Source organism: Pleurodeles waltl, chromosome 4_2, assembly GCF_031143425.1.
Source record: "Pleurodeles waltl isolate 20211129_DDA chromosome 4_2, aPleWal1.hap1.20221129, whole genome shotgun sequence".
NCBI classification, from domain to species: Eukaryota; Metazoa; Chordata; class Amphibia; order Caudata; family Salamandridae; genus Pleurodeles; species Pleurodeles waltl.
In genome coordinates, this window is record NC_090443.1 from 21,662,855 (window position 1) to 21,675,381 (window position 12,527).

The window sequence follows — 12,527 nt, forward strand, 5'->3', positions numbered from 1 at the left end:
CTGGTACCTAGGGCATGGGTACTGAAGAGAGCCCACCAAAGCTGCGTCATAAATTGCGCCACTCTGAGAGGCCCCACACCAGCCTCATGCAAACTGCCATTGCAAGTCCACGACAAGGTGTATCCAAAGTTGCAAACTCGACATGGCACTCACCAAGAGTGCCATGTCCACTAACACTGCATGCAATATAGGTACGTCACCCCTCTGGCAGGCCTTGCAGCCCGAAGGCAGGGCGCACTATAATGCATGTGAGGGCATATGTGAGCATGAGCACATATGCCCCTACTGTGTTTGTCCATTGTTAGACACAGTAAGTGTACGGGGAAGCCAAAGCAAGTGCATATGCTGGACACTGGTCATGAGTTTCCAGCTACAGGATGGCCTCTATGAAACTTGGATAGTGTGGTATCAAACAACTCAAAATAATAAACCCACACTGGTGCCAGTGAAGGATTTATTATAAAATGTACCCAGAAGGCATCTTAGAGGTGCCCCATGCAAAACCTAACATCCCAGACGTGGTTTCTGACTGGTCTTAAATAGGGGTGGGCGGGGAGCTCTACTCTGCTGGCAGAGCTAGTGGAGTTTTTGCACTCCGTGCTCCGCTTGGAGCGCAGAGTTCACCAAAAACTCAGCTAGACCCAGCAGTGGAGCTGAACTCACCCGGTGTGCACTGCAGCCCAGTTATGGGCTACACAGACAGTCTGCAGCCAAGCTATGGGCTATGCAGCACAAGTGCAGTGCGCACCAGCGACAGAATGGGAGGGCGAGGCTTCCATCTGCCAGCAGCAGAGCAGGGGGCAGAGGAAGACAAAGAGAGAGCAAGGCCACTGGGGGAAGGACAACGAGGACCCAGGTATGTCCTCATCTCCTATTCTTTTTTTCTTCATTGTTTGTGCACACTGAGGACACAAACAAGCACTAAAATGGCCCTGGCCTGAATTCAGGCTAGGGCCGTAGGCAGTGAAAGAAAGCTGCCATTTCAGGCCTCTTGTGCACCGGCGTCAGCCTTCTGGTGCTTTTGCTGCCTATGGCCCTGGCCTGAATTCATACCAGGGCCATAGGCAGCAAAAACAAAAACTGCAGTTTCAGGCCTTTAGTGCACCGGCCTGCCTCTTGTGCAGTGCACACGGAACAGGCCAGTGCACAAGAGGCCTGAAACAGCAGCTTTCACTGCCTACAGCCCTCTCCTGAATTAGCCCTATCTTGGAAGCGCTAAGCAGGGTCTGGCCTGGCTAATGAGACCCAACCATTCTTAGCGCTCCTGAGATTGAGTGCAATCAGGACTCCACAGGTCATGAAAGTCCACCTCTGCAGAATTTCACTGAGTTTTTAATCAACTCAGTGGAATTCCGCTGAGTCAAAGTCTGTGAACTCTGCCCAGGCCAAGACTTAACCAGCCTGTCACACCACCAGACAATTCTGGACTCCTGGGGTGACACTTTTTGCTCTCCGGAGCCAGGACCCTAAGCATTTCCTGGGCGGAGGTGTCACACCTTCTCCTCCAGGCAGTCACCGGACATCAGTGGCCAGCTTCTAAGGCGTTGCCACGTTTGAAATCAGACCCCCACCTTTGCTGCTATCAGCAGAAGGCAGCCCAATGGTTTTACCCCACTTTGAGTGGGAAAACCGGAAGGAAACTTAGCAAGAATAGGAGGAGTGGCTACCCTCTGTCTGCACCACTCCTTGTGTGTGCCAGGTGATGAGGTGCCCACTCCATTTCATTTTCCTCCATCTTGGATAGTAGGAAAAATGGCTAATCTGGGTCAGGGATGGGTCCCCTTCTCATCGGAAGTGGTCAGTTAGTGGATGTAGCCACCCTAAGGTAGGTGGCCCATTTGCCACTACCAAGTACTCCCCCTAACGCCTCCTAAATTCAGTATTTAGAGGGCATCCCCTGACCAAGACCTCAGATTCAATGGACACAAGAAGACCAAGAACAAAGAAGACCCAAGGCACGAGAACTGAAGTCCTGCCACACAAAGAAAAAGGCGCCAAACCCTGCCTGCTGCTGCAACGACTTGACCATTGCCGCAGAGGTGTCACCTGGAAACCTGAAGCACTCCACAAAACCTGAGAGAACCTCCAGCTTTCTAAAAAAATCACCAAGATCCTCCCTCTGGGAAAATGTATCACTCTCCTCACCCTGCAGGCAAGGAACCCGTGAAGTCCGTTTTAGTGACATGCTGCTGACTAACAACCCAGACCGAGCAGCCAAGCCTAACCCTGGACAACAGCCCCAGAGGACAAGACTATCCTTGTGCCAAGTTTGCTGGCACTGGGACTTTCTAAGGCTGTGCTGTACCACTACCCAGGGTACCAGACCCCCTACATCAGACACCCAGAAGAAGTGTCCATTGCGGACTAAGCACAGGAGCAAGCCCCAGTCAAGAGACTTCAGGACACCCAAGATCCAGCCCCTGAGTAGCTCAGCTGACCTGCAATCTGCCCTCAAAGACACCTGCCCCTGACCATGAATACTCCACGACGCACAACACCTATCTGACCTATCTGCGCTGCCTGGACCCTGCACCGACCAACCAGCTGTGCTCTAGGGGTCTCCAAACCCTTGTGAGCTCTACTCTGCAAAGGGACCCGCGGGCTTACCTTTAAGTCCTCTGTGCAGTGTGTTTCCAAGTGGCTATCTTCTCCTTTGTGCGTCAGCTCAAAGTCCTTCAGCCGCTGCTTCTGCTCGAACTTTTCCAGTCTCCGGCAGGACCATTGGACCTCTCCACAACCACAACCTAAAAACAGAAGGTGACACTTGTGAGAACATTGCCTGATTTTATGTGCATTTTTAAAGTTTTTTCCTATTGATTACTATGTTTCAAAATTACGCACAAAAATAGAACATTTTCTAAACTTTGAAAAACCACAACTAAAGACGTACCTACCCTATATTGATGATCTTATTCTTTAAAAAATGTATAAAAATCTGAAGTATTTTTGTAAATTGGTCTACAACAAATGCTTAGTACATCTCCTGGATTAGCCTAACTGCTCGCCCACACTACCACAAAAAACAGGAGCATTAGGTGGTGGTCTTTTGTCATCTATATATATTTTTTTTCAGCCAGGACAGCACACAACTGCTTACAGAAATAAAGGCCATATGTCTGAACACATTTTCCCATAGACACAAAATTAGTAAAACCCTTTGATACATCTGGCCCTAAATGCCAATAACACAGCATTTTGGGCATGTGAGTAAGAGTAGAATTCTGTAAACATCACTCATCAACAGGGTAATCTCACATAAGAAACATTTGTGTCTTTGCACTAATTGGACTCCAAACACCTGGGGACCGCTGTACATTGCATACTCACACGGAATTCTCAAACAAAAAACAAATGGGAAAGGATGTGCTTCACACAGACAACATCTGGTGCTGATGTGCCTCATACTCACAGGGAGTCCTTAAAGAACAAACAACTGGTGATGAACATCCATGTGCACTCCCATTGAATCCCAATATAGTAATCACATGGTGACAGACGTACCAGATTCATATATACATGTACCTTATTCAGATTAAGCCAACTATTTCCCGCTTTTACTGAACTTCCTGAACTTTTGTAATGTGGCTTTTTTATGTACATGAAGTTTACTTGCTTCTGTTTACCCTCTGTGTTCCCAGGTGACAGTCAATCATCAGGAGCCAAAAGGCATTTCCTGCATTTGATCAACTATTAATTATCAGTGTGGTGTTTAAATGTTTTTCCCTGGAAGCTCTTTAAAAGCAACAGTGATGAGTATATTAATGTGGAGGGGGACGTTAAAGCTCAATAGTTACCTTAGTTGTTGGAGTACTTGCTTCATTGACATTGTAGAAACCAAAAACACATACCCATCTCCACCACATCTGTCACCAACAAAGGTCCAGGCGGGCTGGTTCCATATTACATTTTCATTATATTAAGTTAGGAATATGTATATACCAGTAGTGGGTGGTTACCATGAAAATCTGGCATGGATCCACCTCTCTCAAATGCACATTAGAAAACTCTGATTTAGCTGCAACCTTCATTTGAGGAGTATATTCCATATATAACAAAAAATATCAACTTTCAGCGTAACAGAAAATTACACCCATCGACCTATCACATGACAAGACACAAGGAGAAGAAAGAAGATGGTTTGAATCCTCAATATCCACCGTTGACTATGTCCAAATGAACCATATAGAGATCAGAAATTACTGGCTGGAATACTGCTACAGATTATGCCCTTATGAAAGCTGAAGTGGATAGGGTGCTAGAATTCATTGGTTCCATCAAGGTATAACAATATGTGTGATTCATCTGTGCTTTTAAGGGTTGAGTCCAGATCATGAAGAGCAAATGCTCTTGTGGGACTGTGTACTAAAGGAAATATGTTCAGTCAGATTACGTTTGTTTTATTCTATGTGATGTTTAGGTGTTTATTGAATTGTTTTCCTTTATATTTCATAGGAAATAAAGTTTAGGGGTTTATGGGCTTTCTTGCTGTTAGAAGGAAAACGAGACAAAAACAATCATATTTCAGCACGTTCATTAATCACATTAGATGCTGCGAGTCTAGCATGCTATTGTAGTTTTCTCATGCGCCACCCCTTTTCTTAAATTTAGGCCAAGGGACAGGCAAAGATGGGCCTGAAGGATTTGAGGATTCGCCTGAGGCCGAAGGTGAGTCACGCATTCCAAAGGTTCGTGTTCTGCAATAATGTGGGGGATTTGTGACGGTTAAGGAAGTAAAGGGGTGTGGGAGGGTGCCAGAGGAGTTATACATCAATGAGTTCCACAAGGTTCTCCACTTCTGACATAAACGTAGTATTCATCTTCAGGCTTTAAGGAACTATTTTCTTCTAACAGATTCCTTTGCATCATCAGTTCTGCTTTAATGATTCCACCTGAGCACTATAACTCCAACCATTTGAGCAGCCCTCATTTCCAATAGATGTGTGTGTTGTGGTAGTATATGTCATCCTCCCGTGGCAGCTACTAGCATTGTCCTACCATATTGATTGTACTGCTTTATCATAAGGCCATCTGATCAATGAATAGTAAGAGATAGCTTTCAGAATATTCCAAGATTGTCTACTCCCACTATCCAAAGGGTGCAACAAGCATGCCTATAGGAGCAACAGGTCCAAAAATGGCAGCAGTTTATGTCATCTTAAGACAGACACTCATTGAACAATCCTATAATTGCAGCTGTTTGCACAATTTAAAGACTGTAGCTCAATACCCCAAAATGGCACTCGGACCATCTTCCTCGGATAATGCACCATCTTCAGATGACAGCCGTGCTGAGCCATTCTAAGATGACAGCTGTTTACACCGTTTTAGAAGGTTTTGCTTCAGAATATCATTGTCAGAAATATCAGACATAAACATAGTATCTCAAATATTATTTGAAGAAATACTGCACCAGTGGGCATAGTTTTTTTTTTTAATTTAACTTTAGAGGGGCTGTATTTTTAAGTGATAGTATGCAATATTTATGCAGGCGATATTCAGACAGTGATATTCTGCTAGCCTCCTAAGGAGTTGGCTGTTCACAATATCTTTTAAGATCAGTAATGTGATACGTTAAGAAAGTGATTTTTTTCATACCAGAAGACAATAAATTATCTGAGGCTACATTGGCTACATTCAGTGGTGTATATTGTCTTTTATCGAACCCTAGATCCACCCTCCTGTCCCCCAACACTTCAAGGTATATACAATCAGCACGTCTAGTGCGGACATATCAATACCACTCCTTAAGTGCTCTTTGTGCTTTGATAGTCGGGATTTCTCATAGGTGGGTATGCATGTTACTCATGCCCTTGTGCGCTGATATAGGTGAACCTCTATAGTTGGTTTGTTCTCAGGATATGACAACCAATCGGCTACTTCGACGTGGCGGTTCACTCCGCAGCGACCACTTTACAGACAGCAGCCAGCCCAGGACAGCGCACGACTGCTTACAGAACCGTCTGCCAATAACACAACATTTTGGGCAGGTGAGTTATAGTAGGATTCCTTAGATATCACACACCAGCTGGGGAATCTCACAAAAGAAACAATTGTAGTTTTGCAGTATTAAGAGGATAACTGGACAGCAAACACCAGGGGACCAAAATATATTGCATACTCACTTGGCATTCTCTCACACAATTTTTTTTTAGAAAGGATGTGCTTCACAAGGTCACAGGATATTCTCACACAGCCAACATCTGGTGCTGATGTGCTTCACATACTCACAGGGATTTCTTAGTGAACAAACAATTGGTAGCAAACATCTACGCACACTCCTGTGGAATCCTAATACAGCAACCACATGGTGACAGACGCACGGAGTACACTCCTGGGGGAGTCTCACATGTCAAATGTTTGACGATGGATGTGCTATAAGGACTTCGCTGGCTCTTCTAATAAAGGCACAGGTTACGGGGACATAGGAGAAAACAGTCTTGCAAAACATGATGGAATTTGTTAAAAGTAACTCATCATACGTAAAAGTTATACAACTTAATGTGGTGGCAATGATATTCAAACAGGCACTGACAAAGCCAATGGATCCCACGTTTGGGACCTACTGGACTTGCCACTGGTTATTAACAATTTTACATGGCACCCGATTGCTATGCAGGATAGCTAAAAAGGAGAAAGAATAGCCTTTGATGTGGCCAACCATGTCATTTTGCAAGCGCACTCGCTATGCTTTTTTTTGTAAAAGCCTGTGGGGGAAGCATCACGGAGGGTGTGGTTGGGGTTGGCAACATGGAAGCAGGGCAGAAACAACACAGAGCTCTTTGATGGGGAAAGCAACACAAGTGGCACGGGTGGGGGGAAGCAACACAAAGGCTGGGGGGGATAAGTACAAAACATGGATATGAGAGAGAAACATGGAGTGCTTGGTGAAGAAAAGCACGTGGATGAGAGAGAGCAATGTGGACCTGTGGAGGAGAAGCAAATGGGTGAGAAAGCAAAGCAGGGAGAAACACATGAGGGTGAGTGCAACACGGAAGAGGGTGGGGACAAGCACATGGGTGAGAGAGCAATGCAGGATACAGAGGGGGAAGAGAATACACAATGGATACTGCAGGAAAACACATGCTTTCATGACATGTTTAACCAAAAAGAAACAAGTAGTGCCTGGCAATTAAGCAGTGGAAGCTCACAAATAATGAGGACATGTCCAGGTAAGGGACAACCACGAGAAGAGGAAAGGAAGCCAACGCAAACTAACAATAAATAAGCGAGAAGAAAGCCAACCAATGGTAATCAATGGCAGGGCTCTAAGCCCAATGTAAGCTGGCTATATGTCTTTTCACATGCAGGCACCTTGCACTGTCTGGTAGGTGACAGCTTACAAGAATATGCAGTAAAATCACCGACTATGGAGGAGGGAACTAAGATACATAATAAAGGCTCCAGTCAAGTGAGGGGCTGATACAGAGCTCACTCTTTGTACATTCTGTTGTAGACAATAGGTCTTTAACAACATAAAGCTAAAGCTAAAGCTAAATGTAGGACGAGGCCTAAAAATATAATATATAATCTTTGAGATACTCCTGATCTGATGGTGAGGGCCCAGTCAGCTAAATGTTTTAACCACTGAGAGAAATGTGGCTTAATGAAGCCCTTTACCTTCTTATTGTATGATAATTTGCCATTAATTCTGTACAGTTAGTGCACTACCACTGTGTCCAAAACACCAATGTGTGCATTGTTCATGATTTTTGTGTATTCTTTTTTGACAGACATGAATACAGGCTGCTCTAATTTATAATTTGTAGATGATACTATGCAAGAATGGATATACGAATATTTTGTACGATTATCGCCAAAATATTAGTGTCAGGACCACTGTAGAAGCATCACACTGCCACATCGAGATGCTCACTCACAAAAGATAGTAATTTGCTTATCTCTCTCGTTAGAAAACAAGCATTTACAAAGCTAATAGACCTCCAATTTAAAAGCAAATGCTGATCGATTGATTTTACTAATGATTTTTAGGGTTGAGCCTGCGCTGCATGCGCTCGCGCATGCGTATCGCAGCGAGACGATTTAGTGTTTAGAAAAGGGCTCGGAGCGCTGTCGACGTCACGTCTAGGGTGACCACCTGGCATTGAGGCAAATTCTGGACAGGACTGTTAAAAATTCAGGACAAAGGGTCAAAATTCAGGACAAAAATTCAGGACAAAGGGTCAAAATTCAGGACAAAAATTCAAGAACAAACGTCAGTTTTACAGACACACGAAAGAGAGGCCATGCCTCACTATGTTGTCACTGCATTTATTTACTCTTTTTTTAACATAGCACTATTTATTCACTGTGGACCTTTTGTGATTGCCTCCTGGTATGCTATATTCAGGTGTCACATTACGTCCTTGTTCAGTAGTAAATTAATGCCCTTCAGTACTGCGGCAAGGCCATCACCCCTACCCAAATCTACACGATCTTTCCTGAAGAGAAAGTAACAGGAAAAATTTGATTATGTTTCTGAACATTTTAAAACCCCTGGCAAACAGTTTGGGACACATTAAGGTAATTAACCTTATGCTAGTTTAAACAAATTGAACAAAAACATCTGGCTTACCCCAACCGCCCATGGACTTTCAACCTAATTTTTTTTTTAAAGAGGCAGGGCAGATGGTGTGGGCGACAGTCTCACACCTAATGTCAGGATGTGATGTACCTATAACTTGTCTGTAGTCTCACTGCACTAGAGTGTATGAATGGAACTCTACATTTATCTCAGAAATGGGAGCCCGGACTACCAATCAAAGATAATCAAAGAGGAGGATGAAACTGAGATCAAATGGGAGATCCACGGCAAGTAATTCAAAGGGTTGTTGCTAAGAACTGGATAAATAAAGAAGAGAAGAACAAGGTGGGAAAATTCCTAAAATCAGATAAGATGGGTCCACACAGACTATTTGAAGGTATTGGCCACCTGGGGAGTTGTCTCTGCACACAGGAGCGAAACAGAAGGGGCACTGTCAAGTGGTTGAACAAGCAACACCCATCAACCTTGGCAAACTCTTCTGGTGCAATGGTCCGCTGTTAGTGCTTTTGAAGGGTGAGCAGGGGCCAGACCCCTTGCAAGGTTGTGCAAGGCAATTGCCTGCTTTGTCCATGTCTTTATATGGTTTTGAAATTGAGCAAAAGCCAAACTAGAGATCTGGGTTATCCCAAATGGGTCAAGTACACATAGAATCTTCAAAATATTTGGGATGTAAATTGCACAAACAAAATTTAGAAATTTTAAAATGTAATTAGTGTTTCTTTAACATATGGCACTGTTTTCGCCTTCATATACAATTAGATCTCAGATTGAACTGGAAACCAGTTACCTTTTGATACCTAGTGATTAATATCTACCATTCTTACACTGATTTCCAGGATGAAAATCTCAGCAGAGCGAACGGTCCCTCCAAGCCCAGTTTGCTTTTTGGTCTTCTCTTCTGCTTTCTGTAAAGGCCACGTGGCACTAGTGAAGATGGTGTGCTACCCCAATGATAGTATTATTTTGCAAACCTTCCTCTGTTCGTCCTTCATTCCTTCTTCAGATAGGCCACACGTCTGATTTGGTCACTGCGGCGCCATCGGGAGCTCTTTCCACTCTAAAGCTAACTGCGGGTGGATTAGGTCTTCTGGACTTAGGATGCTATTATTCAGTTGCACAGGTCCAATGGGTGGCTCACTGGCTTTCTGCTCACCTCCCTGCATGAGATGGGGTTTACCAGTAAAGACTTTTAAGGAAGGCTTAATGCACTGCTCATTGTTTCCTACTGACCATTCTACGGATCACCATCCGGGGTTATCATGCACAGCTTTCTCTTGGCTTGCCAGAACCTGTAAACTGACACGAAGAAACCCTATGCTCCTGCACTACCTTTGCTAAGCCTTCCCACTCACACAGGATGGCTGTGCTCGGAGCAACTCCATCAGTGGCCTGTTGCAGGTGTCTTAAAATTGGGGACTTTGTTTCTGAACAGTGAGCTACTAAATTTCTAAACCCTTGTGGCAGACTACCGTGTTCACGCCGGTAAACTCCTTACTTACAACCACCTTAAATAATCATTAAATGCCCTATTTCATGTCTGCCACCTAGCACTAACCCTACAAGAGGTGTGCCAGAAGCTCTGTACCATAGGAAATGGTGGCAAACTGATAGAATGGGTGTACAGACCTTTCCTGCAACATGGAAACCACTCCAGGTCTTCTCGTCATACTACCTGGGTGATTGATGAAGCCAAACCTCTGCAAGATATGGACTAAAATACTGGACTTTCCCCACAAAGTACCCCACAGCTGTCACTTTAAGTAAATTCATGGTGCTTCCTTGTGAATGCATTCTGCCTGTTGCTTGCCATTGACCTTGTGGTTTGTAACTCACAATTTGTTGCTTTCAATTTGCTGGCTTTATTTGTTTTAGGCTATGCAGCTTGAATTCGGCCCTTCCCTTGCCAAAACCTTATTTACAGTATCCTGCCGAGTGCCTTTCTGTAAACAGGCCTGTAAATCTTGTTCTTTTCTTATCATATTTGCTGTGCATTCAAAGAACAAAGTCAAATGTCAGGCTCTGTCTTCGGGGGGAACTTAGTGTTTACTTTCCTTTCTCTGACTTCAAAGTGAGAGGATTTATGCGACAATCTTGCTGGATACTGGGGTTAGGAAAGAGTTTTTTCTATCACATGACAACATTTAAATAAACTTCAGAATATATCAGAATTAGAAGTACAAATCAAGCACATTTTTGTTAATTCTGAACTGTGCTGGAAACAAATACCTTTACATGATTAAAACAAATAATTGCATTAGGTGATGCAATTTCCACACATGATCTGTGCACAGTATAGTTTGATTCGAAAAACTGTATATCTGTGCAAATGTAATGGTCATTTCAATCAAAAATATGTTGTCTGTAATGGCAGTGTGTTAGCATATCATCCATACTGCACTCCACTCTGCTCTGCACCACTACACGGCACTGCACCCTAGTCTGTATCACTCTACTCCACTCCATGCCACTGCACCCTTCTCCATTCGGAACCACTCCACATTATGCCACTGCACTCTATGCTACTTCACACTATGACTCTCTACTCTACTCTGTACTACTCTACTCTATGCCACTGCACTTTATGCCTCTCTACACCACTGCGCTCTGCTCGTCTGCACGCCATACCACTCCAGTCTAGGCAACACCAATCTAATCCGCACAACTCCACTCTCTGCCACTCTGCAACACTACACTGTACGCCACTGCACTCTAAGCTAATACACTCTATGCTAATGCAGTTTACTCTGTAACACTCAACTCTATGCCCCTGCACTCTACATCAATACACTGTACATCACTCTAATCTACTCTGCACCCCTGCACTCTACACTAATTTACACCATCACACTCTAAGCCACTTTAAGCAACTCAACTATAACCTGCACCTCTCCACTCTAAGCCACCTCACTCTACTGTGAAATAATCTACTTTATGCCACTGAACTCTGTACCACTGCATTCTATTCCACTGCACTCTCCACTCTATGCAACTGCACTCTACTCTGAAACAATCTATTCTACGCCACTGTACTCTATACCACTCTGACCACTGCACTCTAGTTCAATGCACTCTACACCACTGCACGCTGACACTCTGCAACACTGCACTGGCCGCCACTATATTCTACACCACTCTGCTCTGTACTACTGCATTCTGCACCAATATATTCTATTCCACTGCATTCTATGCCACTCTACTCTGCCCAATGCCACTATATGCAACTGCACTCTACACCAGTGCACTCTAAACAACTCCACGGTATGCCACTGCCCTTTACTCTGCACCACTGTACTCTATGCCACTGTTATCTGTACCACTCTACACCACTACACTGACACTCTACTTTGCAACTCTGCACTCTACACCACTCTACAATACTCCACTCCGCACCACTGCACTCTGTGCCACGAGTCTACTCTGCACTCTGACACTGCACCACTCTGCATTACTGCACTCTGCTACTCTATTGTATGCCACTCTACTCCACTGCACTCTATGTAACTCTAACCCATGCCACTCTATGCCACTGCACTCTGCACCAATGCACTCTAAACAACTGCACTGTACGCCGCTGCCCTCTACTCTGTACCACTGTACTCTACGCCACTGCTCTCTGTGCCACTCTACTCCACTCTACATCACTGCACTGACACTCTACTCTGCAGCGTTGCACTCTCCACCACTGTACTAAACACTGATGTACTATGTACTACTTCATTCTATGCCACTGCACTCTATGCCACTCTACTCTGCATCACTCCACTCTACAGCACTTTGCTCCACTCTGCACCACTCTACACTACGCCACTGCACTCCCTGCAACGTGAGTCTACTCTGCAATCTATGCCACTGCACCACTCTACGCTAGTGCTCTCTCTGCCACTCTAATGTATGCAACTCTACTCCACTGCACTATATGCCACTCTACTCTGTCCCACGCCACTCCATGCCACTGCACTCTAAACCACTGCACTCTACGCTAACA

The 12,527-nt window shown here is 44.5% G+C and overlaps 1 protein-coding gene across 3 annotated transcripts in view; it reads left to right on the forward strand.

Annotated features, from left to right (window-relative positions):
• Positions 1–12,527, forward strand: part of DENND1C (DENN domain containing 1C) — a 292,565-nt gene that overhangs the window by 255,186 nt on the left and 24,852 nt on the right. For 2 of the 3 annotated variants that reach the window (XM_069230426.1, XM_069230427.1), the window contains 2 exons: positions 4,609–4,665; positions 5,856–5,987. In XM_069230426.1, the coding sequence (XP_069086527.1) occupies positions 4,609–4,665; positions 5,856–5,987 (189 nt within the window). The remainder of the gene's footprint in view (positions 1–4,608; positions 4,666–5,855; positions 5,988–12,527) is intronic. The other variant, XM_069230428.1, reaches the window with a different exon arrangement.